Source organism: Phocoena phocoena, chromosome 17 (assembly GCF_963924675.1).
Source record: "Phocoena phocoena chromosome 17, mPhoPho1.1, whole genome shotgun sequence".
Taxonomy (NCBI): domain Eukaryota; kingdom Metazoa; phylum Chordata; class Mammalia; order Artiodactyla; family Phocoenidae; genus Phocoena; species Phocoena phocoena.
Genome location: NC_089235.1, coordinates 55,646,942 through 55,671,007, shown reverse-complemented (window position 1 = coordinate 55,671,007; position 24,066 = coordinate 55,646,942). Strand labels below are relative to the sequence as shown.

Below are 24,066 nucleotides of genomic sequence, written 5' to 3'. Positions count from 1 at the left end.
CCTTCTGCCCAGCCGGTCCATCATGTCATTAGCAGAAGGAGGCTCACACTGCACCTCTGTTCTTCACCCCTTTGTGGGGTCTGGGTGCAAGCGTGGGTCGGGCTGCTTGGATTTGGCTGTACTCATGGAGTCTTGGGGCAGAGGCAGGGCAGCAGCTAACCCTTTCCTAGACTGGCGATACAAGGCAGATTTGGCAAGCACTTGACAGAGGCCTCTTACTCACCCCTAATCCAGGAAGCAAACACATTCCAGAGTGGAGGTCGCAATTTCTTGAGGATTTTTCTGTCACTTGGGATGGCAATGAGATGATGGAAATGGGAAATTGATTTCTCTATCCCTAGCTCTGGCATTTTCATTTCTCACTAGACCCACAAATTATGTATCTTGCCCAGTATGTGATAAATTCACATTTTATAGTTTATTCATTCTTTCATTTATTCAATAAAATTATTATTTTTGCACCTAGCATTATGTTAGTTGAAAACTATGATAATATCCAGTTGAGTGGCACTGTGCAGAAAATATACCCTCAGTCCAGCAAGCCTGATAAATTAGAGATTTCAGTAACCATATATAAGAGTATAAATTTCAAATATTATGTTAGAAATCTCGATCCTATAGGAGAGCTTCTCCATGATTATTTAATTCAGGTTAGAAGAGGTTACCACATCACAGTTTTTTACAACATAATAGCATACTAACCTGGCCTTTTCGAGTCTAAATGACAGTTTCTGAGCCATGTGTATAGAATCTGTAATAAGTAACTGATCATAATCAGGAATTGCCAGTATGTGGTTTAAATATGCTTATGTTTTATCATTAAAAATGGGCATGATAAAAAAAAATGAGCATGATGACTAATTTTCCCTACTTTTATATTAAGTATGGAATATGCTTACTATTTCTTTCCATTAAATACATGCCACATTAACTATCTGCTCTTCCAATCCAATATTGATAGTAATCAGTTGTGGAGACCCAGGTATACCAGCCAGTGGACTGAGATATGGAGATGATTATGTGGTTGGACAAAATGTTTCCTACATGTGCCAGCCAGGCTATACAATGGAATTGAATGGTTCCAGAATCAGGACTTGTACAACTAATGGCACTTGGAGTGGAGTAATGCCAGCTTGTAGAGGTATGATAATGATTTCTTCAATATTTATAAGTGATAACCACCACATATTTTTGGCCTTAATATGCAAATTTAAAGTAAATTTAAATAGTTTTTTTTGTATTGTTTTGCTTTTTTTTCTGGTACCAAAATTGAGTGCTTTAAACCATATAGATAATAACATATAAGATTTTAAAACATTTTAACAAAAACATTATATCTCATTGTAAGTAATGATAATGAACTGTCATACCACCAAAATAACAAAAATATCATGTTCTGTGCTATGTAATCACCATCATCATTTATATTGATTGATGAATACTTCAAAGAGAATATAATCATAATGAACTAGAACTTTAACTTGATTAGCTACCTGGGTCGAGTTATTCATGGATGGGAAGAAAAACTTTCTATAATTTGAAAACAATCAGCCTGAATTGTAGAACTGTACTTTTTCTTAAAAGGTAAACCTGTTTCTTTAAAGAATGCAATCTAGAAGTAATATTTTAGTCAATATAGGTGTAAGTTTACTACTTTATGCTATTTGTTTTTCCATTGAAAATATTTTCAGAATCTTTTGTCAATTTTTTTATTATTTGTGAAATACTGTAGATACAATGTCAGATAATTTATACTGTTTTATAGTAATACTGATTGTTAATCATCGAGATTTCTCATTAAGGTGCATCTCTAAATGCCTATGAATTGCGAGTTTAATATCTCCCTGACGTAATCTAACACAAAAGAATAATACCAATGTGTTTCTTTTCTTCTTGATTACACAGTTGCCTAATCAGATCACTATAAATATACAGTTAGTCTGTGAAAATATATGAACAGACATTTTATATTTTATACATTATTAAAATATAAAATATTTCATAGATTATTAATTGATTCTGATAATGACAATGTTATACAACTCCCAAAATTTATTTATATATGTTGCTAGTCATCAAAATAAAATCATTCCTCATTTTTAGATTTTATAATTGGTACCCCTCATTTTCCCTTCACCTCTGTCACCTTATCTAACTCATCTTTGCTCGAAGACAACTTAATTTTAAAAATGAATGTTTAAAAATTTTATAATGCATTTAGAAGCTATATAGTAAGTTTTAGCATATGAATCTAAGTGGTTGATAGAACAAAATTTGGATATTTTAATGAGATACATAATCTGTGTTTTCAAAAATGTCACAGAATTACTCCCAAATTCCTTGCTACAATGCTGACACTTTATATAGCCAAACAACCCAGCACTTCAGTCTTTCTAAATGTCACTGGAAAATAATTTTATATAAAACCAGTAATTTTTCAGTTGCAGTATACTGGATAGAAGGTCACCCTCTCTTCGCCTTCCCTTCGATGTCAGAAAGCTTGTTATTTTGTAAGAGAATATCTGACAACCAGTAGCCATTATGTTGCCAAGAAGTAGTCACATCCTGGAAGGACTGATTCCAAGGATTTTTCAGGAATACTACCAGGAGAATAGAACATGCCACACCATATTGTCCTCCAAAAGGTTAAATTAGCACATATGCCTCTTCTAATGATATTTATTTTTTTAACACCAGGATATTTCAACAGCTGTGTCTAATAATTTTTAATGTAATTACAGCTGTTACCTGCCCAACTCCTCCCCAGATTTCTAATGGAAGATTGGAAGGAACAAATTTCGACTGGGGTTTTAGTATTAGCTACATCTGTTCTCCAGGCTATGAACTATCCTTTCCTGCTGTTTTGACCTGTGTAGGGAATGGTACCTGGAGTGGGGAAGTACCACAGTGCTTACGTAAGTATACTTTCCGTACTTAAAATTATATGTTTTCACTCTCCTAGAGCTACTTTACTGTGATTACAGCTGTTACATAATTTTTTTCAGATTTTGCCAGGACAAATATGAGATTGTTAAGCTCTTTCCCATGCATAATTAAAATTCAATTAAAATCAGCATTTACCAGTGTAGCTATTTTTATGCAATCCAACCATTATGTTCCTTCTGCTCTAACTTTTAGACTAAACTGCTTTGTTTGCAAAACACATTATACATTTTACACATCTTGTTTTTTTGGGTGATGTCCTCTACTCAGGTTTATGTTCCTTAAAGGCAGAGATTTTTGTTTTTGTTCACTGTTGTACCTCTGGTATATAGTGCAATCCTTGGCAGGTATCAAACTTAGAATGCTATAGTAATTAAGACATTACAGCATTGGTACAGGGATAGAAAGTAAACCAGTGTTAGAGAATAGAGAGCACAGAACCATTTATTGATACTTGATGTATTATAGAACAAATCAGTGGGGAAAGAATGGACATTTCAATTAACGCAATAAGGCAATTCGTTTACACAAACACACACACACACACACACACACACACACACACACATACAATCTTTGTCTCACACCAAATAGCAAATCAATGTCAAATCATTAGGGAATTAAATATAAAAGTTTTAAATATTACAACACTACCTAAATGACCTTGAAGTAAGAAAGGATCTCTTAAAATGTGATGCAAAAGCTCCACCCATAACTGAAAAAGTGGAAAAAATAAGCTACATTATTAATTTTAAATTTCTCATTTTGAAAGGCCAATCATAAACCTGATAGTTTATTTGAAGAGCTTCCTATTAAGTGATTGCAAATACTAGGCATGCATGCCACCATTTTGCTGGCCCATCAGATCATTCATATCACATTTGCTACAGAGAGTATTACTAACCAGTTTTATTGAGCATGAGACATAAAACTAATTTACTTCTGCAATTGTGGTCTGTTAGACTTCAATTTATGCAACATCTAAAGAAGCTCCTTCTAGGTAATATGATTTATTAGAGTGTGTTCCAAGCCTCAAGGTTGATGTCACACAAATTGACCCTTAAAATTCTGATGCTAAGGATCATCTTAAAACAGACCAATGTGTTCTGAATGAGACTAGATATTCTATAGCTACTTCAGAATAAATAGCAACAAGGGGATTTTACAGAGATGAGTTTATGGTAAAGTTTGTTTGATATGAATGAAAAAATCTCAATCAAAAAGTTTCTTGATATAATGTTTTATTTTTTGATCTATTAAAATGCAAATAATAATAAAATACATACTATAGACATTTAAATTGTAATAAATATCCAAATATAATAAGGCTCACTTTGTCCCAATTGCTTTACATATATTATTTTTGGTACATAGAACTCCTGGCTAAGTATGTTTAGTCATGACATTTTAATAGATAATGACACAGGCTCAGAGAGGTCAAATTGTAAGGACACTGGGTAACTCTGCTATCATTTAGGGGACCAGCTACATTATTGTGTGGCCTAAAGTCATATTACTAGTAAATGGCAGAGTATGAATTCCAGTTCAGAGAGGTAGACCTAAGAGACAATTCTCTTATCCATTGAATAGCCAAATTCAATAATTTTAGGTATTTAACAAAGAAGAAAATCTTTTCTCATTAAATCTGTTCAAACTATGCCTTTTTATCTTAAAGTTTATATCACTGTGAACTGAAGCCTTTTGAAAATAAACCCTGTGTCTTAAGCCTCTAAACTTGACACCAATAGGTTGTTTGGTTTAGTACATGAAAATCTAAAGATAGAAAACAGATTGAATGATGGGGGGTCCGAGAAGGGGGATTGAAGAGTTTATGTGGTTGCATCTCTCCTCCTTTCTTTTTTTCATTGAATAAAGATAAGATTCTGAGTTGAATGACTCAGCAGAAATATGCTAGAGAAACATTTCAGAAGTAAATTATAAAATAACTGTGAGATAACTTAGTAATAGAAATGATTGCTAAAGCTGAAGTACCCATTGATAATGTTCACTGAGGAAATATCCATTGAATTTAAAATGTGCTAGAGATACAAAGACTAAGAACACAAGGAGCCTGGCCTTTGGGGTTTGATATTATGTTGCTAGAAGTGCTTGGATGCCAAGTACCACTAAGGCTTACAATATCTAAGAAATGGTGAAAATTAAAACAGAACACAATAAATAAATATTTATTTTACATATGTTACTATACTTGGAACATTTCCCCAGTTTATTTTATTTTAATATTTACTTTATGATTACTTTTCATCTTAACTGTTTTAAAAGAAAAAAATGTTTCTAAAAAGAAGTTTAAAAGTCCAAGTTTCTCTTAGAGTCTTGAATTTCAGGGAAGGTCTTTGAACACTGCGTTTGAGACTAAGGTATTCTATAAATAAGGTATTCATTTATTCCAGGTTTCCTGGAGCAATTCTTGTTTATTCTGTTATCCTGGTAGGTGTCCTATCCAGTTAGAATCCTCCTTTTACTCTCAAAAGTGTCTTGGTTTGGATGATGCATTTTATAGTCACTCAACCTATAACTATCTTAAGGCTACATTTTTACTTAAAAACATTTGGTTATTTCCGTTTGCTTTATAGGGGAATAAGCTTTCAGGTGCTGAATCTGCAAATTTGAAAATTGAGTATACTTTTAAAACATAGTTAAAATAGTAAATTTTATGTTATGTATTTTTGACTACAGTAAAAAAGAAATTGAAAACATGCTATATGTACTTCGCCTCAGTTATCTACTAGATTTGAAGCCATCTGATCTCATCCTCTCCTACACTTCTGCATGCTTACTCTGCTCCAGTCTCACTGGCCTTACTCTCCCTCCAGCATGCTAGATTTGACCCAGCACAGGGCTTTGGCAATGCTGTTTCCTCTATCTGCAATGTTCTCCCTTGCGAGAGAATGGATGGCTAAATGGTTTTTTTCCTCCAAACCTTTTCTCAGTGAGAGACACCCATGCTACCTTATTAAAATCCACTACTACTACTCACCCTCTAGCACATCCACATGTACAGTCCTGATCTCCTTTGCCCACAGTATTTTTCCCCATGGGACTTATTATCTTCCCATATACTACCATTTTTACTTATTAATTATGTTTATTCGTTTGCTTTCCTCACAAAAGCATAAACTCCACAAGTGCAGGAACCTTAGTTTGTTTACTAATAAGTGCAAGCACCTAATATTACCTAGAATAGTGCTTGTTTTTTAGTACTTTAAAAATATATGTTGAATGGAATCATCTAATCAATTTGTTTAGAACTATTGTCAAGTTGATTTCTTCAGTGATTGTAGAACATTGAGATTCCTTGGTTTTGTATGGATCTGGATTCTGATGGCCTTCTTTTCTCTTTAAAAAACTACCACCACCCCCCGCCAATATTTTGAAGAGGAAGACAACCAAATACTCGGGTACTAGGATACGTGATCCGAGTGTTCAACAGAGCACGTATCATTGAAACAAATAACTATATCTTTTATATACATTAAAAAATACATAGCAATCTGGAGAGTATATCCTAGACCATTATGTTTTTTTGTTTCTGATAGAGCTATCTGTGAATCACATGTCTTTTCAAGAATACACTCCAACTTTGTACCATATATGTACAAATATGTGGTTTGATTCTGGTCAGTATAGAACAAAAAAATACCAAAACATCTACAATTGTTAAGGTGGTCTACTAGGTGGAAAAATATTTGAATCAGACTAATTTTTAAAAAGTATTATGCTGAATTGAATATTCAGCATTTATTCATGTAGACAAAAGATAAATTTTAATTGGGATAGATTAACATGGGTAGCATGTCACTTTAGTGCAGTATTTCAGTTATTTTTGTCATTTTTCTGATGACATTTACTCTGATGAATCTAAATCACTGTATAATTCTCTTTCTTTCCACTTCCAGCAAAGTTTTGTGGTGACCCTGGTATACCTGCCCAAGGGAAAAGAGAAGGCAAAAGCTTTATATACCAGTCAGAGGTTTCATTCAGCTGCAATTCTCCTTTCATATTAGTGGGATCTAGCACCAGAATATGTCAAGCAGATGGCACTTGGAGTGGTTCATCACCTCACTGCATAGGTAATATTAATTAAAGATCAATAATGCTCAGTAATTTGGGAATTAATAGATAGTAGGGAGGTTTAATGATTTTCTTTATCCTATAAACTATAGTTGGCTAAATGTGAAAAACAAATGTAAAATATAGAAGCCATTGGAAGGCACTGAAAATTAATATTGTTAAACATATATTATTTTGAGTACGTAAAACTTCTAGAATAAATGCTTAAAATAGTTTCCCTGTTTATCAGTAAAATGAAAAAGAAAAATCTTCCAGATTAATATCATGAAATATCAGTACTAATATTTGTATAGAGCTTTATAGTTAATAAAGCATATTCAAGTGAAATTAGACTTTCTTCAAAAATATTAAAAAGGTACTTTGATTTCAAGATGGCTCTAAGTACATTTCTGTAATCCTAAGTTTTTTTGTGTTTTGTTGTCATATATTTTATTGAAGTATAGTTGATGTACAAAATTGTGTAAGTTACAGGTGTTCAGTTGAGTGATTCATAATTTTTAAAGGTTATACTCCATTTATAGTTATTATAAAATATTGGCTATGTGTCCTGTGTTGTACAGTATATCCTTATAGCTTATTGTATATATAGTAGTTTGGACTTCTTAATCCCCTACCGCTATTTTGCCCCTCCCTCCTTCCCTCTCTCCACTGGTAACCACTAGATTGTTCTCTATATCTGTGAGTCTGCTTCTTTTTTGTTATATTCACTAGTTGTTGTATTTTTTAGATTTCACATATATGTGATATCATACAGTATTTGTCTTTCTCTGACTTATTTTGCTTAGCATAATACCCTCCAAATCCATCCATGTTGCTGCAAATGGCAAAATTTCATTCTTTGCTATAGCTGAGTAGTATTTTATGTATATATATGTGTGCATATATATATATATATCATATCTTCTTTATCCATTTATCTGTTAATGGACATTTAATTTGCTTCCATATCTTGGAAATTGTAAATAACACTGCTATGAACATTGGGGTATATGTATCTTTTTGATTTAGTGTTTTAGTTTTCTGGGGGGTATATACCCAGGAGTGGAATTGCTGGGTCATAGGGCAGTTCTGTTTCTAGCTTTTGAGAAACCTTCATACTGTTTTTCACAGCAGCTGTACCAATTTACATTCCCACCAACAGTGTATGAGTGTTCCCTTTTCTCCTAAAATTAAATTCCACATTGAATAAACTAACCAAATAACCTGTCATACAAGCTAGCCAAACCAGAGACTACCAGCCCTACCATTTTTATGCCTGAATCTCCTACAGGTGTCAGTGAAAAATGCAAATAACTAAGTCCTGTTTCTGGAAAAATAATTTATTTCTTGAAGGGAATATTGCCCTACTTGATATTATAACTTAGTAAAGTCGTTGAGCAAATGTTTTATGTATGCGTTCCTCTTTCATATCCTTCATTTTCCCTTAACTTTTTATTCACAGAGTTAGTTAGATGTCAAGTGCTTTTATATTAGAAGGGTTCAAAGTTCAAGAATTGCATAATTCATATAAACTGCAGTCTACCTGAATTTCCTGCTTTAAGATTAGCAGGCTTCTGTTCATGGAGATTAGATTTTACTCTTTATTATTACCCAGGGCCCTTTCATTAAACCCTAGATGTCTTAAAATTATTTTATGTAAGAGAAATATACATTTAAATAAAACTATAAATTTTAAAGGAATATCACGTTTTTAATCTTTATTTCAGAACCCACACGTACCTCATGTGAAAACCCAGGAGTGCCACGTCATGGATCTCAAAACAGTACATTTGGATTTCAAGTGGGTACTTTTTTATCATTTTTTCCAGTTTTATTGAGATATAATTGACATACATCACTGTATAAGTTTAAAGTGTACAGCACAATGGTTTGACATATATATTGTGAATGATTACTGCAGTAATTTTAGTTAGCAATCCAGAGAGTATGTCCTCCATTATCTCATACACATAAAATAAAAAAAAGCAAAAAAGAAAAAAAATTCCTCGTGATAAGAATTATTAGGACCTACTCTCTTAATAACTTTCCTATATACAATACAGCAGTGTTAACTATACTCATCACTGTTGTATATTACATATCTAGTACTTACATATCTTATAACTAGAAGTTTACACCTTTTCACTACCTTCCTTCAATCCTGCCCCCTCCCCCCGCCACTGCTCTGGTAACCACATATCTGATCTCTTTTTATGTGAGTTCGGGTTTTCATTGTTGTTTTAGATTCCACATATAAGTGAGATCATATTGTATTTGTTTTTCTGTTGTCTGAGTCATTTCATCAAATGGATACTTCAAATATTTCCATTTAATATAAGCTAGATCAAAAGGCTTTGGTTCATGTGCACAAATCCTGTTAATGTAAACAGAAAAAAAAAGTCATGCTTATATCTGCATTCAAAAACACCTTTTAAAAAAGGTAACAGGAAACGAAAGAGTGGAAATAAAAAGAAATTAGAAGGAATATATGCTTCAAGATATAGCCTAACTGACCATGAGGATAAAATTAAAATTGGAGAGAGCTGTGAGCATAGGAAAATCTGTAAGCAGTAGCTAGTATGTAAGAGAAATATTAAGTGAGGGAGTAAATGGGTAACCTCTACAGGAAGATATGGGGACAATGAGGAAAATTGTAGTTGAAAGTGATCCGGTGACCTCGGCCTGCAGCAGCTTAAAGCAGGATTTCGGCTCCCCACCAGAGATTGAGGTCAGGCAGCGGCAGTGAGAGCGCAGAATCATAGCCACCAGACCACCAGGGATCAGCCATGAAGAAATGAATTTCTACATAAGACAGAAAGTAGTGAAGCAACTGAAGTGTTTATTAGGAGGAAAATGAGTACAGTATGTGTGGATAGACACACGAGCGGGCTCAGAGAGAGAGATCCGCACCCTCGTAGCAGTTTGAATCAATTTTATGGGGTATTTCTTCCGGGTTTCTTTGACCAATCATCTTGTTTTGCCTGGTTCTGAGTCCGTATTTGGTTTATCTCAGGGTCCTCCCCTGTGTGCGTGCACATCTCTTAGCCAAGATGGATTCTAGTGAAGAGGGCTATGGGTAGTTGGCATCACTTACTATGGGATGGCACCCCCTCCCTTTTTGACCTCCAAGGAGCCTTTCTGCACATGTGTAGTTGGGAAGATCTCCTTGACTTTGAGAATGAGGAATATGTGGTCTCTTATCTTCTATCTGGGAAGGGCCCAGCCCCCTCCATCATCCTGCTTTTATGGAGTTTCTGCTATTATGGAGTTTCTGTCCATAGGGGAGAACCTGTTCAGCCTGAGACCCATCTATCTCCTGCCTCAAAAGAGGTTTAGAGAAACTTCTGAGACAAAGAGTTACCAAATATATAAAAATGTGGTTATTCAAGAAGGCAATAAGACTAAAAGACTTTTTTCTTATAATATGTATATAATATTAAAATAATTTTTAAACATTTTCATTGATGTGGGAAATTTCTGTAAAAATAATTTAACTGTAACCTATTATTATACAACACAGAGTTGGATTGTAATATTAGAATTCTTTAACATGCCCAGTCACGTGTGGCTGACTTTCTTTTCTTTCTTATTCCAGTTTAGATTTTATGTAGAGATTCAGCAAGATTTTCATTACAGGGGCCTAAGGGGAGCCAAAGTGCATACCAATTCCAAAAGGAAATAGCCAGTTTACATGCTAACCGATTGCCTTGTGTCGCAGGGTTTTCTAAATTGTGCTATTTTGTGTGGAATTCAATGTGAACCCGAAGAACATTCATTTCTAAAGGAAGTACTCATAACAGGTGCCATATTTTTGTTGCTAAAAATAGTTTCCACTTATCTACAGTTCAGGCACAGTATGAGCATTGATTTGATAGCTTTTCCAATTCTTCTTGTTTGCCTCAGGTCTGTCTAGGTAATACAAAAGTGTGAAAAAGCATCTCGGTCTCTATTATGTTGGTGTTTTCAGAAAACTTTAGATTCATATCTCCATAAAGTGTTTTATCAGTTGATCGAGATCTTGAAAAATGAACTAGCTAAACAGTATTAGACCTCATCATATAGACCGAGAAACTGAAAGAGAACATGACTTAACTTTGATCACAGAGCAAGTCAATGGCAGTATTTTTACAGAATACAGAATTTTGATGTCAGTGTCTGTACACTAAATCAGATGATTTTCTGAAGAATCTGAGTCCTTTTTAGGAAATACCCTTTGAGATAATGGAAATTGAAATAAATAAGACTGAGTTTAGAATAGTCATTCAATGAAATGAATAGAGTCATTCACTCTAAATTTTAAGAATTCTATTATAATCATTGAAAAATGTTATCACAAAGTTAAACTAACCCTGAATTCATACTATTCAGCTAATAAACATACATTAGATCATTATAGTCTATCTAGATAAATATGAATAGACTAGATTTCAGATATGGTAAAATCTAATAAAATTGTATAATCTCTATTAATCTCTATTAAAACTACAAATGATATACTGAGTATGTTAAATTAAGGGTGTCAACTTTCATACATGGTTATGGCAGATATGTGCTTATGTCTGTATATATACTTATTTTATATATTTATATATAAATTATGTTTACTGAACCTGTATAGAGTCAACAGAATTTAAGAAGTTATGTAATTCTAACTAATATCAATTTATAGATGGATTCCAAATAAACATGGCCTTATATAACTAGAAAAGACTTCTCTACTGGTTGACCAGAAACTCTTGCTTACAAGTAAGAAAAATTATTTTGAGCTAACTTAAACCTAAAGGCATTAAAAGCCATGTGTAGGTGTGTCCCAGGCCACAAGAGAAAGGATCTAGGTGAGACTCATCAAGCCTAGAATCTAGGAACTGGACAACAGTACTCAGTCTCTTACATTACTCTGTATTTATCTACTTTGTTTTCTTTCTCTGTAGATTGGCCATATGGCAGAGGGTGCATCATTTCTATTTACATCTCAGCCACATACAGCAAGTGATTAATTGTCTCAATCTCAGTTTCAAATATCCAGAGAGAGAATCAAAATGTTTCAACTTTTGTATCTACCTCTGGTTTGATCTAGTGACCAGTAGTGAGTTAAATAAAATCATAGCTATAGTTAGCCAGCCCACTTCTGGGAGGGACAAGAGAAAGGGGAAAGTTATAAATTACAGAGGCACTCTGCATTTCTTAATTTTCTCTTTAATGTGTTTATTTTGTTCACTCTCCTTTTCTATAAAGATTTATATAGTAGATTTTTGGACATTGATATAATTACTAAAATATAAGAATATATCACCTGTTGCTAGAGAATGCAAAAACTCTAGTTTTAGAAAAAAGTACTCAAAGTAATTTCTCTTTTTATTTAAAATATTATAAATTGGAACAATTTTAGCTAAAAATATATTAGTAGTAAGGAGAATAAGTATCAAAATGATTGATGCAACATCCAGATTAATTATGGAGGAAATGCCAAACACAAATATTTCACTAACTGCTGTATTACTCTAAATTGAGCTCTGGGGTTTGGAAGGCACATTACACTGATTTAGGACTTGTTACATAAAATTATTATAAACATAAAATATTTTTAATCTGATTTTAGATATTTAATTCCAAGGTATTAAACATAAGATATTTAACCCTACCAAAATAACCATTATGAAAAAGCTCTGTCTTGACTACAGAGACTACAAAAGCAGCCTTGATTGAGGGGTAGGAAGACAGAAATAATCAACTAAAGACAATATGATCAACTATTTGTGACTGTTGACACCTTTCATTCTCTGGCTTCTGTTTCCAAAAGCAAGTCTGGACCACCCAGTTTTATAGATACAGGACTCCTAGGTACAACAGTAGCCATCTTGGCAACCACAGTTCACCCTACTATTGAATGTTTCATGAGCAACCATATTACCCGAGTAGGTGGAGAACACTGAAGAAACCAAACAGCTTCTTAGCTACCTGACTTTAAAAGGAATGTCCTAGGTATTCTATCTAGGCAGTTATCTATTGTATCTGGCAAACTTGACAGTAATCAGTTACCTAGACAACCGTGCCCCGCATCTCTTTTAAGTAAACTCGGTGTTCTGTCACACACCTTCTGCTAATGTTTAAAAAATTCATCTTGACATGCTCAGATGTGTTTGGCAATCACTAGTGTGCTGGGTGCTGAACCACTTCTCTGTAAATGTAGCATCCAAGTGACAACAGCAGCAGCGTAATGGACCTTGCACAGAGCTACAGCGTGCCTGAAACAAGACTCCAACAAGTAATAATTAGCTTTTTTCCTTTCACCACTGACAGTGCTTGTCTAACGAAAAAGCTTCCCAAAGCAGAGAGAGAAGCCATGTAGAGAATCCAGACATAATTCAGGGTCAGCCCTGGCTGAAATGTGGTTTTATAATGGAAACACTTCTATTCTTAGAAGAAAAAACAATTGGTTATAAAGTAATGCTAGAAGCAGTTAAAAAGATAAGGCCGAACCATACTGAATAACTTTGGGTTATTTTTAAAAGGGGTAAATATAGTTCTTAATAGGAGAAAACAATCTATCACAGAAAAAGTTTACAACTAATATTTTTACAAAAATTTTACAGTATACTACAAGATGAAAACATCTTTCAAGGTGGAATGCTTTAGAGAGCAAAGGCTTGGCACAGTCCTAGACCCATGTAAGAGCAGCAATTACTCTTATGCCAAAATTATCTTTAGTGTAGTCAGTGAGAACCAGAATATTGATATTGTAATAAAATGTCAGGATTAGCTGGAGCAGTCTGGGAGAGCCCAAGATATTCAACACCATTCTACATTGACCATTTCTGCAAAATAATCTAAATGGACACCTACAAGCAGCTTCCTTGGGTATCCAGATACCAGGGTCAACCCTGTACCTCTGAAAAGAGGTTCATCTGATGACCCTTAAGTACATGTGTGTTAGAATTTGTGTATGTGTATGTACAGCTCACATTTACATATGTAACGACATCGACTCTCTTCTAGAAACCTGTACATAAGCTGACAGTTGCTGAACTTTTACAGCTTTTAAAATTTGAAGGTTGGGGACTAGAGAAACAAGAGAGGCTATTCATTGACTATTGAAGTGATCAAAGATATAAATTAAGTACCATTTTAAAACTTTGTTCCTATTTATCAAATGGTTACTATCTACAGCTGTAGTACTTATTAACTTATTAAAAATCATGTTAAAAAAATCTAACTCATAAACGGTTAGCTAATACTAGACTAATAATACTAATGCTAGACTAAGACTAATACTAGAGTGTTCAAAAGCACTGTAAAAGACATTTTATTCATATTTTGGAGAATAAAATATTTGCATGTTTAATTAAGTTAGGCTACCTGTAAAGTACTGTGTGATATAATGTCAATAAAGTACTTAAAATGGCACTTTAATGTTTTATTTAAAACCATATATCATGGAGCATCCCTGGTGGCGCAGTGGGTGAGAGTCCGCCTGCCGATGCAGGGGACACGGGTTCGTGCCCTGGTCTGGGAAGATCCCACATGCCGCGGAGCGGCTGGGCCCGTGAGCCATGGCCGCTAATCTGGAGCCTGTGCTCCGCAGCGGGAGAGGCCACAACAGTGAGAGGCCCGCGTACCGCATTAAACAACAACAACCATATATCATGCACTTTTAAACTTTAGTATTGAATATTGACTGGTGTGTAGAATCCAATTTCATAGTTAAAAAGTAATTTGTGACTAGAACTTTTTCCCTGGTATTCACAAAACCGTTTTGCTATTTCAGGCTTCAAAAGAAAAAAAAATGTGCCTTTGCATCTCTAAGCATATCTGTAAAGAAATACAGATTCTGTTGAGTAGCCTCTGAAACTTGGCTTTCTTACATTTGGTTGGTTCATGTGACAATCCCTGTGAAATGAATGGAAATATGATTTTTAGATTAAATGACTTTTCCATAAAAAAACAAAACAACCATGGTGATTATGTATGACTTCCAGTTTATAATTGAAATAAGTACATTGAATGAGGCAGGTGTGTTACATAGTGTTTTATTACCTTAAATGGTGAATATCATAACATGAATTTTAAAACAAAAAAGTAAAATTAAACATTTAAAATTGAAGTCTTCTGATTATTTTTTAATAAAAACTGATAAAACACCTTAATTCTGTTTTTCTCATTCAGGAAGCTCAGGGCCCAAAATTGATGCTCAGTCAGCGAAAATCCCTTGCACCCCATCTTAAGTATATGTGTTATCCTTTCATTTTTATGATTCTGCCTTTCTACTTAAATTTTATTAATTTTAATGTATTAAAATTATATTAGAAGCTACCTCAACTTTTCTTGGGTAAAGTATTTAATATAAGCATAATAAAAATACCAATATAAAATAGTTGTTTAAAATATATTACAGAGGGAGCATATGAATTTTTGATGCCTTTATTATATATATATTTTGATAAGTTGCTAGGAATCATACTGCGTACTCCAGTTAAACAAATATTTGATATTGAAAATCAGACACAAAAAAATACAGTGATGAAAATTCTAGCAAAGTAAGAGTAATTTGCTATAAAACATCATGAAAGGGAAAATAGATCTTATTCAGAATATTTTAAATTTCTAAAATTTTGATTAATCATATGATTAGATCTCTAACTTCATGACTAAGGAACTGAACTGTAACATTTTAAAGAGGGAATAAAGAGTTAAAGAAGGTAAGTCATATTTACTAATTAGACATGTCTTATAATTTTATAGTGCATTTGTAAGCAACATGCTAATTTGGGCCAATTTAAAGAAAATTTTATTTAAACATTAACTGCAATTAAAACTTGATATGGATTTTTTTAAATCTTGATATAAAAATAATTTTTAAAATTAATTTTTACATTTTGTATAATTGCTTATACAAATAACACTTTTATTAGTAAATATTGGCAGGAAAATTGTACATAAATTATTTTACAAGAATTTTTAAAATTATATAATGGAAAATTTTATAATGTTACTTATTTTTCTACAAATATTCAAATTATATTATTTATGTTAGAAATTACTTATAGTCAGAGGAATTTACATGACAAGTTGGAAAAGGATGGAGAGATATGTAAAATATACTATTAAGTGGATTTATCACTGGCAAAATTATTAATTCACTAATATTTAGAGAAAATTTTGATGATTGATTTGAATACAACAAATGCTGAATAAAAATCAGTTACCAAATTTGTATAACTCTAGGTATCTTAAATATTAGGTATGAGTATTTGTGAATTTGACAAAAATTTTGTTATTAAATATGTTGATATATAGAAAAGCTTTAAATAGATTTTAGTTCTATGGTATCTGGTTAATATGTAAAGCAGTATTTATCGTGATTTCAGAAAAGATTACAGACATGAGGAAAAAGTCTTAGAAGTAAAAAAAAAAAAAGTGTATGTAATCGATCATGTCTCTCATTCCTTACTAATATAAAGGTTGATGAAATAACCCAAATGTACTCTTCAAAGAACAAATAATGATTTAACTTTATGTTAATTAAAGTATGGAAGGGATATCACTATATTTTAAGAAACTGATAGACATGTTAAATCTTTTTAAGTAATCAAATAATTTTATACTAAGTTCTTAGTCCCCATTCCTTCAGTTGCTCCAACATTTTCAGGACACTTTTCTAAGCTCTTGGTGTATAATGGTGAATAACATATGGTCCTTGGCTGAGCGGAGCTAACATTTTGGTGTGTGGGTCAGATGGAATAGATGATTTTATAGGATAGGTTGATAATATTGATAACATTGAAAGCAACTAATAAAGCACATAAGAGACAGCTTTCCTAGTCTGCTTGCTGCAGGGAAATCTTTCTAGAAATTTTGTCTGAGCTAAATCTTTTAGGGTAAGATCTAGGAAAAAATAGTTGGGAAATGCATTCCATGTGGGAGGGACAGTGTAAAAATATGCATGCATTACGGGAACTACAGAAATTCAATATTATATGAGCACAATTTGAGTAAAAGTAAGTGGTCAATGATGATGCTAGAGACAGCTAGTGATCAGTTTATGGAGGCTTTTATCCACCAAGTTAACATAATGTAACTTTATCCTATGCGGGATAAGCCAGTAAAGATTTTAAGAAGGATAATGATAAAGTAAAACTTTCATGTTGAATAAATCACTCTGACTTTAGAATGAAAAATAAATTCAATGGGGTCAAGACTGGAGAAGTGGAGACAAGTTAGATGATTATTATAATTGGTTATAACAGTAATTCTCAAAGTGTGGTCCCTGACCAGCAGCAGCAGTATTACCTGGGAACTTGTTGGAAATGTGGATTTTGGGGTCTCCCTCAGATTTAACCCAGTCAGAAATTCCTGAGGGGAGCTCAGCTCTCTGTGTTTGGATAAGTCCTTCTGGTGATTATGTTATCTACTAAAGTTTGAGAACCATTGAGAAACCATGTTGAGGACTAAAACAAGATGTATACGTGGGAAAAGAGGGAAGGGGACAGTTTGAGAAAGATTTAGGAGGTAAAATTGTCAGTCTTTGGTGGTAGATTAAATGAGGGGAGATTTATGGGGGAAGGCTGGCCATTAACTGAGATCTAGCCTAAAGTAAGATTGCTGGATTAATAGAGGTGATGGGTTTTATGGAGCCAGTTTGACTAAAGGATGGAATTGCAAAGTCCACATGATCAGTTGTATAAACTATATGAGGAAGTAAAAATCTGTAGCACCATATTGCACAACTTAAGGGAGTATGTGAATGGCATGCTCTGGAGCACAATTTGAAGGGTTATATTGAGTACAGCATGAAAAGTGCTCCCTGGAGTGGAGCAATGTAGTAGCCCTGGACAAAATCGGGCATTAAGAAGATAAGAGATCTCCTGGATGCAGAGATGATGCTGTCACGGAAGGCATAATATGAGATAACTGGAAGGATAAAGGTTGTTATAAGAGAATGACTATTAGAACTGAGCATTTCAAGTGTAGCATAGTTCTGGGTGATAACGAGAATAAGAAAGATGGTGGAAAATAACTAGTCTCAAGGTCCAAGTGGAATCTTGTATCAAATTATGTCACATTAAGCTTAGCCTCATGTTGCTTTAGCAGGTGGGAGTAGGAACTAATGGGAAAAAAAGGAAACACAGTCTATGTGAAAAGCCCTAAGACAGCAGTTGAACATGGTCAGACTCCATATGCTGGGGAAGGCTGAAGTGGCAGACTCTAAATACCCCTTATCTTCTCCTCCACCTCTAATCATTTAATAAATCCTGATGATTTTTCCTTTTAATACATTTTGAGTAAACAACTTCCTTCCCGTGTCTATCGCCACAAGTTGGTCAAGCTTTATCCACTCAAATCTAAAATGGCAATTCAAGCCTCATAATTAGAATTACTGTTCATCATTCTTTTTGTTTCATAGTTTCCCCATACAGTGGTTAGTTTAATTTTTCAAAGATTTTATTTTCTACATAAATTTTAGTTGCTCTGAAAGCTTTAGCAACTTTATGTTTTTATTTTAAAAATTCAATTGCTATAGCCTGCTATTTGAGAGTCTTCAGAAACTGATTATTATGTCTCTGACTGAATAATTATAGCTGGAATTTATTTAAAGCTTATGTTCCATGCCCATGTGGAGCGAATTATATATCTTATTTTATTTAATCCTTAAGTTGCAAGAGAAATAATATCATCTTTATAGAGAGAGAGTTAAGTCTCAAAGAGGAGATATACCTTATTCAAGATCAGAGTCAAAGTTAAAGCCGAGTATACACACCTCTGGGGTCTGTTTTCTTTTTTACCTATATCTCACAGCTTTCTACTTTACTCCCAAATTCCCACCTCACTGTGTCAATTATCTATGATAACCAATCAAAAGTGTTCTCTTTTTTTGCTAAACTATATGATGTATGTTTTAACCACCATACATTTTCTCATAATATTCTTATCTTTTCTACTTATATCAGTTGTTTTCAAACGTTAGTTTGCATTAAAATCACTTGGAGGGCTTTTTAAAACACAAATTGCTGGTTGCTACCCTAAGAGTTTCTGATGCAGTGGGTCTCAGCTAAGTTTCCAGAATTGGCATTTCTAACAAATTCCTAGGTTATGCTGAGGTTACTGGTCTGGGGACCACACTTTAAGAACCATTGTTCTATATATTTATCTAAATTACGCATCCCTTAAAAGCTTAATGCAAATAGCATGTCTTCCATTGTATTTTTCTGCTACCAATCCAACCTTCAATAAACACCTTTATGTTCAATCTCATATTGCATTTACTGTCTTACATATTCACTGCCTCTTGTGTTGGTAGCTATCTTTATTTCCGTATCTGCCTTTATCCATCTTCATTTATCTGTCTCTGTTTAACTGTCTGTCTATCTTATATTCATATGTAGCTTATTGGCCTTTTGGTATCATATATTTTCTTCAAATCACCATGGCAAATATTTGGCACCTATGTATACATTGTATTCAAGTATTTAATGATGATATGCACACAAAGAAATCTAAGGGTTTTTTTCTTCAGTTTTTTTCTGCAATTTTATTTTAAATCAGATTTCAGTTTCTTTTCCTTCCAACCTCTACCTTGCAGAATTTCTTTTGAAAGCATTTTCTCGTCCATGTTTTTATTCTATCTGTTGCTGTATTTGAAGTTGCATTGGGACATTTGTTTTTCTCTCTGTAATTTGCTATAGGTAGGAAGTGTTGTACAGTTCCACTGCAAAAAAGGACATCTTCTCCAAGGTTCTACAACACGTACTTGCCTTCCTGACCTCACGTGGAGTGGAATTCAGCCTGAGTGCATACGTAAGTATTGTGGCTAAGAAAATTATACTTATCAAGGATAAGAATTTATATGCAATTTTTTCCACGTGTGAAAAATAAGCTTATATGTATGTAAAAGAGCTGTTGCATTGTTTTTTTAGGTTATTATAAAATATAATTCATGCATATAGTGTTTTACTGTAGCATACCCCCATGGCTAGTGGGGAGCATTATTCTTTAAGAAGTCAGAAGGCACAGGGCAAAATTTTGTTCTTTTTGAAAAGCTCTTGTAATTGCGTTCAGTTTGGTCACCAGGTAATTTTAGATGATGATTATTTTTTAGGTTCATAGATCTGCACCTATGAATCTGAAGTACTTGTGAGATACAGGAGGCTCCAACATAGTAGAGACTCAATCTTTTTCACTTGTGAAATTCTCTGAGAACCTGAGGAAAGCTAGAAATGTCCATGAAAGGATATATGCATGAATACCTTAACCAAAAATTTGAATACTACTTAGGATTTCCTGGAGCTTCTAAATGTGCACTGACTCTAAGTTGAAAACACTTGCTGTACAGATTGAATAAGAGCAAAGATCACTAAACAGTCTTTTTTGAATACAGTTAGAAATAAATTTTAGCTGGTGAGTTATCTCTTTTTTCCCTCCTACTTTCTCTTTTTATTTCCTCTCCATCTTTTTTGCGGGGGAGAAAAATGAAGAGTAAGCAGGAATAGAAATACTCATCAGAATGGTTTCTAGCTTTTAGGATTTACTGAAGTCCAAATAAGTCCTGTGAATTTACTCCATCCCTGTTCAGAACCACCCAAATAATCACAGGGGCCCCTGTGGATCCTCAGTTTACTGAAAAGCGGCAGAACACTCCACTGAGAAGTCATGTCACGTGCCTGGCTGGCTTATATTTAAATACGGCAAAATTCCTTGAAAGAGAATTCCTCAGAGTGTGTACATACTTTAGAACAGCTGTGTGGGATATACTGAGGTATTTCATAGTAAACTAAGATTCTTTGATGACCTGCATGTGGGATATGATGATTTAAATAAAATTAAATGGCTTCTGTTACTGCAGAGCATCTCAGAATATCTAATGGGTGCATAATGGGGCTTAAGAATGTAGCAGAAACAGACTATTTGTGTTTATTCTTAGCAGTATTTCCTCAATAAGAATTCAACTTTATTAACTGAATTATATTAAATATAAACCACATAACAAAATGTTTTTCACATAATGTTAAAAATATTAGCTATTATTTATAGCTTAGTACATATCCACTAGGAAGCATGGAAAAAAATTTTTCCAAACAAATTTGTCCACAGAACACTTTTTCTCAGAGACCATCTTTAAGGGTCTATATCCATGAACAAATGATCAGAAATGTTGTCTTGCTTAGGGGGAGAATTCTTTGTAGCATCTATTTCTGATTAAGAAGGGAATGGTCATCATAAGACACAGGTGAACTGAGCGACAGGGTCAGAGAGTGTCATAAGTGCAGGTTTAGTGGAATCAAAAAATTAAATGAATGAAAAGATACTCATAGCATATGGACCCAAAATATGGCCAGAAAATTCCATATGCAAAAAATTATTAAATTGTACTTTCTACATTAGGAAATATGAATATCAGAGCAACGTACTAAACTGTGGTTGAATTTACCTTTAGAAGACATGCTTTTTAATTTAAAATAAATATAATAAATAAAAATTAAATATTAATATTTCCTAAACTGGTATAGAAAATCTGAGTTTGATCAACTTTAAAACTTATCTTGGGGCTTCCCTGGTGGTGCAGTGGTTGGGAGTCTGCCTGCCAATGCAGGGGACACGGGTTCGAGTCCTGGTCCGGGAAGATCCCACATGCCACCCGTATGCAGCAACCAAGGCCCAATGCAGCCAAAAATAATAAAAGAAATAAATTTAAAAAAAAAAAAAAAAAACTTATCTTAAGCAAGACTTATTAGATCCTTTAAAATGCTAATATATATTGTGACTCTCTAAAATGGTGATATAGTATACATTTATTAGCTTAATTATCCAGAGTTAGTATTTTATTTTTTCTCTCAGTTTATATGTTAACAACCACCAGTGTTCCACAGATGATCATTTATGAAATGCTAGTCTATGAAAACAACATTTACATTTACATTGATAAGCTTTCCTTGATTCATGAGAATAACAAGTTATATTTATATAAAAACATTAACATACCTATAAAAATATATTGTGACTCCGATCTCAAAAGTTTCTTAACATGTCTATAAAAATGAACATTTTTTCGCTTTTCTTAATATAGCCCACAGCTGTAAACAGCCAGAAACTCCTGCTCATGCAAATGTAGTAGGAATGGACCTTCCATCCCATGGGTATACATTAATTTATACCTGCCAGCCTGGCTTCTTCTTAGCAGGTGGAACAGAACATAGAGTGTGTAGATCTGATAACACCTGGAGTGGAAAAGTTCCTGTTTGTGAAGGTAAGTTTTCTCTATAAAAGCTTTCAACAGAAGATTTTGTACTGTTTAAGCTTTCCTCAGATACAAGAGACCAAAAAAAATCAATTTAGATTAACTTAGGAACAAGGTAAATTTGTTCACCAACTCTAAGAGTAGGAGTGATGTAGACACTTTTGGATCCCGGGGCACAGAAATATTTTCAGGCCTTTTTATAGCTTCTTTTCCATGCTCTATTTTTAATTCTTGCCTTTATTACTTTTCCTAGTTCTCTATTCACAGTAGGTATATTAGTTTTCTAAGGCTGCCATAACAAAGTACCACAAGCTGGGTGACTTAAAAGAATAGGAATTTATTCTCTCACAGTTCTGAAAGCCAGAAGTCCAAAATCAAGGTGTCAACAAGGCCATGTATCCTCTGAAGGCTCTAGGGAAGAATCATTCCTTACCTCCTTCAAGCTTGTTATGGCTTCTGGCTATCCCTGGCATTCCTTGGTTCATAAATGCCTCACTACAATGTCTACCTCTATCTTCACATGGCCTTCTTTCCTATGTATCTCTATATGTCCTGTTCTCTTCTTATAAAAACACTAGTCATTGGACTTAGGGATTATTTCAGGAATATTTTACCTCAAGATTCTCACCAAATTACATCTTCAAAGACTCTGTTTCCAAATAAGGTCATGTTCTGAGGTTCCTAGTGAACATGAATTTGGAGTGTGTACTATTCAACCCACTATAGTAGGGAATATTGCTGCCAGCATTCCTGGGTTTATATCCTTCTGGTAGAATAACCCTAGTAGAAAGAGTCTTTCCCAAAACTTGGTCAGGAAAGCACTATATGAAAGTCTGATTGCCACAATTTTTAATGGAATCCGTCTCCAAATTCATTTCTCAGCCACGATGATATGACAGTTTGACCAGATCTAGGTGATGTTTCCACCCAGGTTGGTGCTTTGGTTGATCAGGACAATCCCCATCTGAACAAGTTGTAATGAGTTTACCAGAGGAAAAAAGTGTTATGTTTCCAGAAGAAGGAACAAAGGAGGTTTTTCTAGAATTCTTGATAAAGTCATCAATACATTCTTTTTTTTTCAGTCCTTCTAATTCTTTACGTCTTGTAGCCTTCACAAATGTAAATGACTTTCTCCTCTTGAAATGTTTTCACTCTCTTCTCTTAGCTAGAACATTACAGGTTTCTTTTTTCTTTTTTTTTTTTTTAATTTTTCATGATAGGAATCCCTTCTGTGTGAGATCTTATTCTTTTATTTGTTTACTTGTTATTGTCTTTCTCCACTCTCCTGTCCTTTCATCTGCCCTTCCCCGACTAGAATATAAGCTCAAAAGAAAAAGAAAAAAAAGAAAGTTTAATAAATCTAAATATGGCCCATTTTAGGGTTCTTTTACGTAAAAATAAAAAAGAAACTTTGTCAAAGTATTTACAACTGTGATTTTAACCACTAGATCAGTGCCTTATATGTGAAAAGTGTTCAATCAATATTTGTTGAATAAATAAATATTTTATCTCCTCAAATTTCTGGCTACCTATTCTCCATTTCCTTTTTAAGCTTAATGTTTTCTACCCATTTTTTCTAAAGCTCAGTTCTTAGTCTTCTCTTCTTTTCACTCTGTGTTCTCTCCCTAGGTGATCTGATCTCATTCAAGCCAGTGACTTAAAGTTTTCTCTATGAAGGTTATTTACAAATTAATATTTCTAGCTCATTTATCTTCTCTTAGCTCCAGAATTATATGCTCAATTTCTTACCTAATATCTCTTCTTGAATTTCTCAAAGACATTTAAATAATATATGCAAATCTAAACTCATCAATTTCCCTTCA

At 33.6% G+C, this 24,066-nt stretch overlaps 1 protein-coding gene across 4 annotated transcripts in view; it reads left to right on the top strand.

The window, feature by feature from the left end:
• The window catches only part of CSMD3 (CUB and Sushi multiple domains 3), a 1,073,652-nt gene that overhangs the window by 1,024,564 nt on the left and 25,022 nt on the right, over positions 1 to 24,066 (top strand). For 3 of the 4 annotated variants that reach the window (XM_065895023.1, XM_065895022.1, XM_065895020.1), the window contains 6 exons: positions 962 to 1,141; positions 2,742 to 2,915; positions 6,861 to 7,034; positions 8,742 to 8,815; positions 19,695 to 19,806; positions 22,073 to 22,252. In XM_065895023.1, coding sequence (XP_065751095.1) covers positions 962 to 1,141; positions 2,742 to 2,915; positions 6,861 to 7,034; positions 8,742 to 8,815; positions 19,695 to 19,806; positions 22,073 to 22,252 — 894 coding nt within the window. Of the gene's footprint in view, positions 1 to 961; positions 1,142 to 2,741; positions 2,916 to 6,860; positions 7,035 to 8,741; positions 8,820 to 19,694; positions 19,807 to 22,072; positions 22,253 to 24,066 lie in introns of all 4 variants that reach the window. The other variant, XM_065895021.1, reaches the window with a different exon arrangement.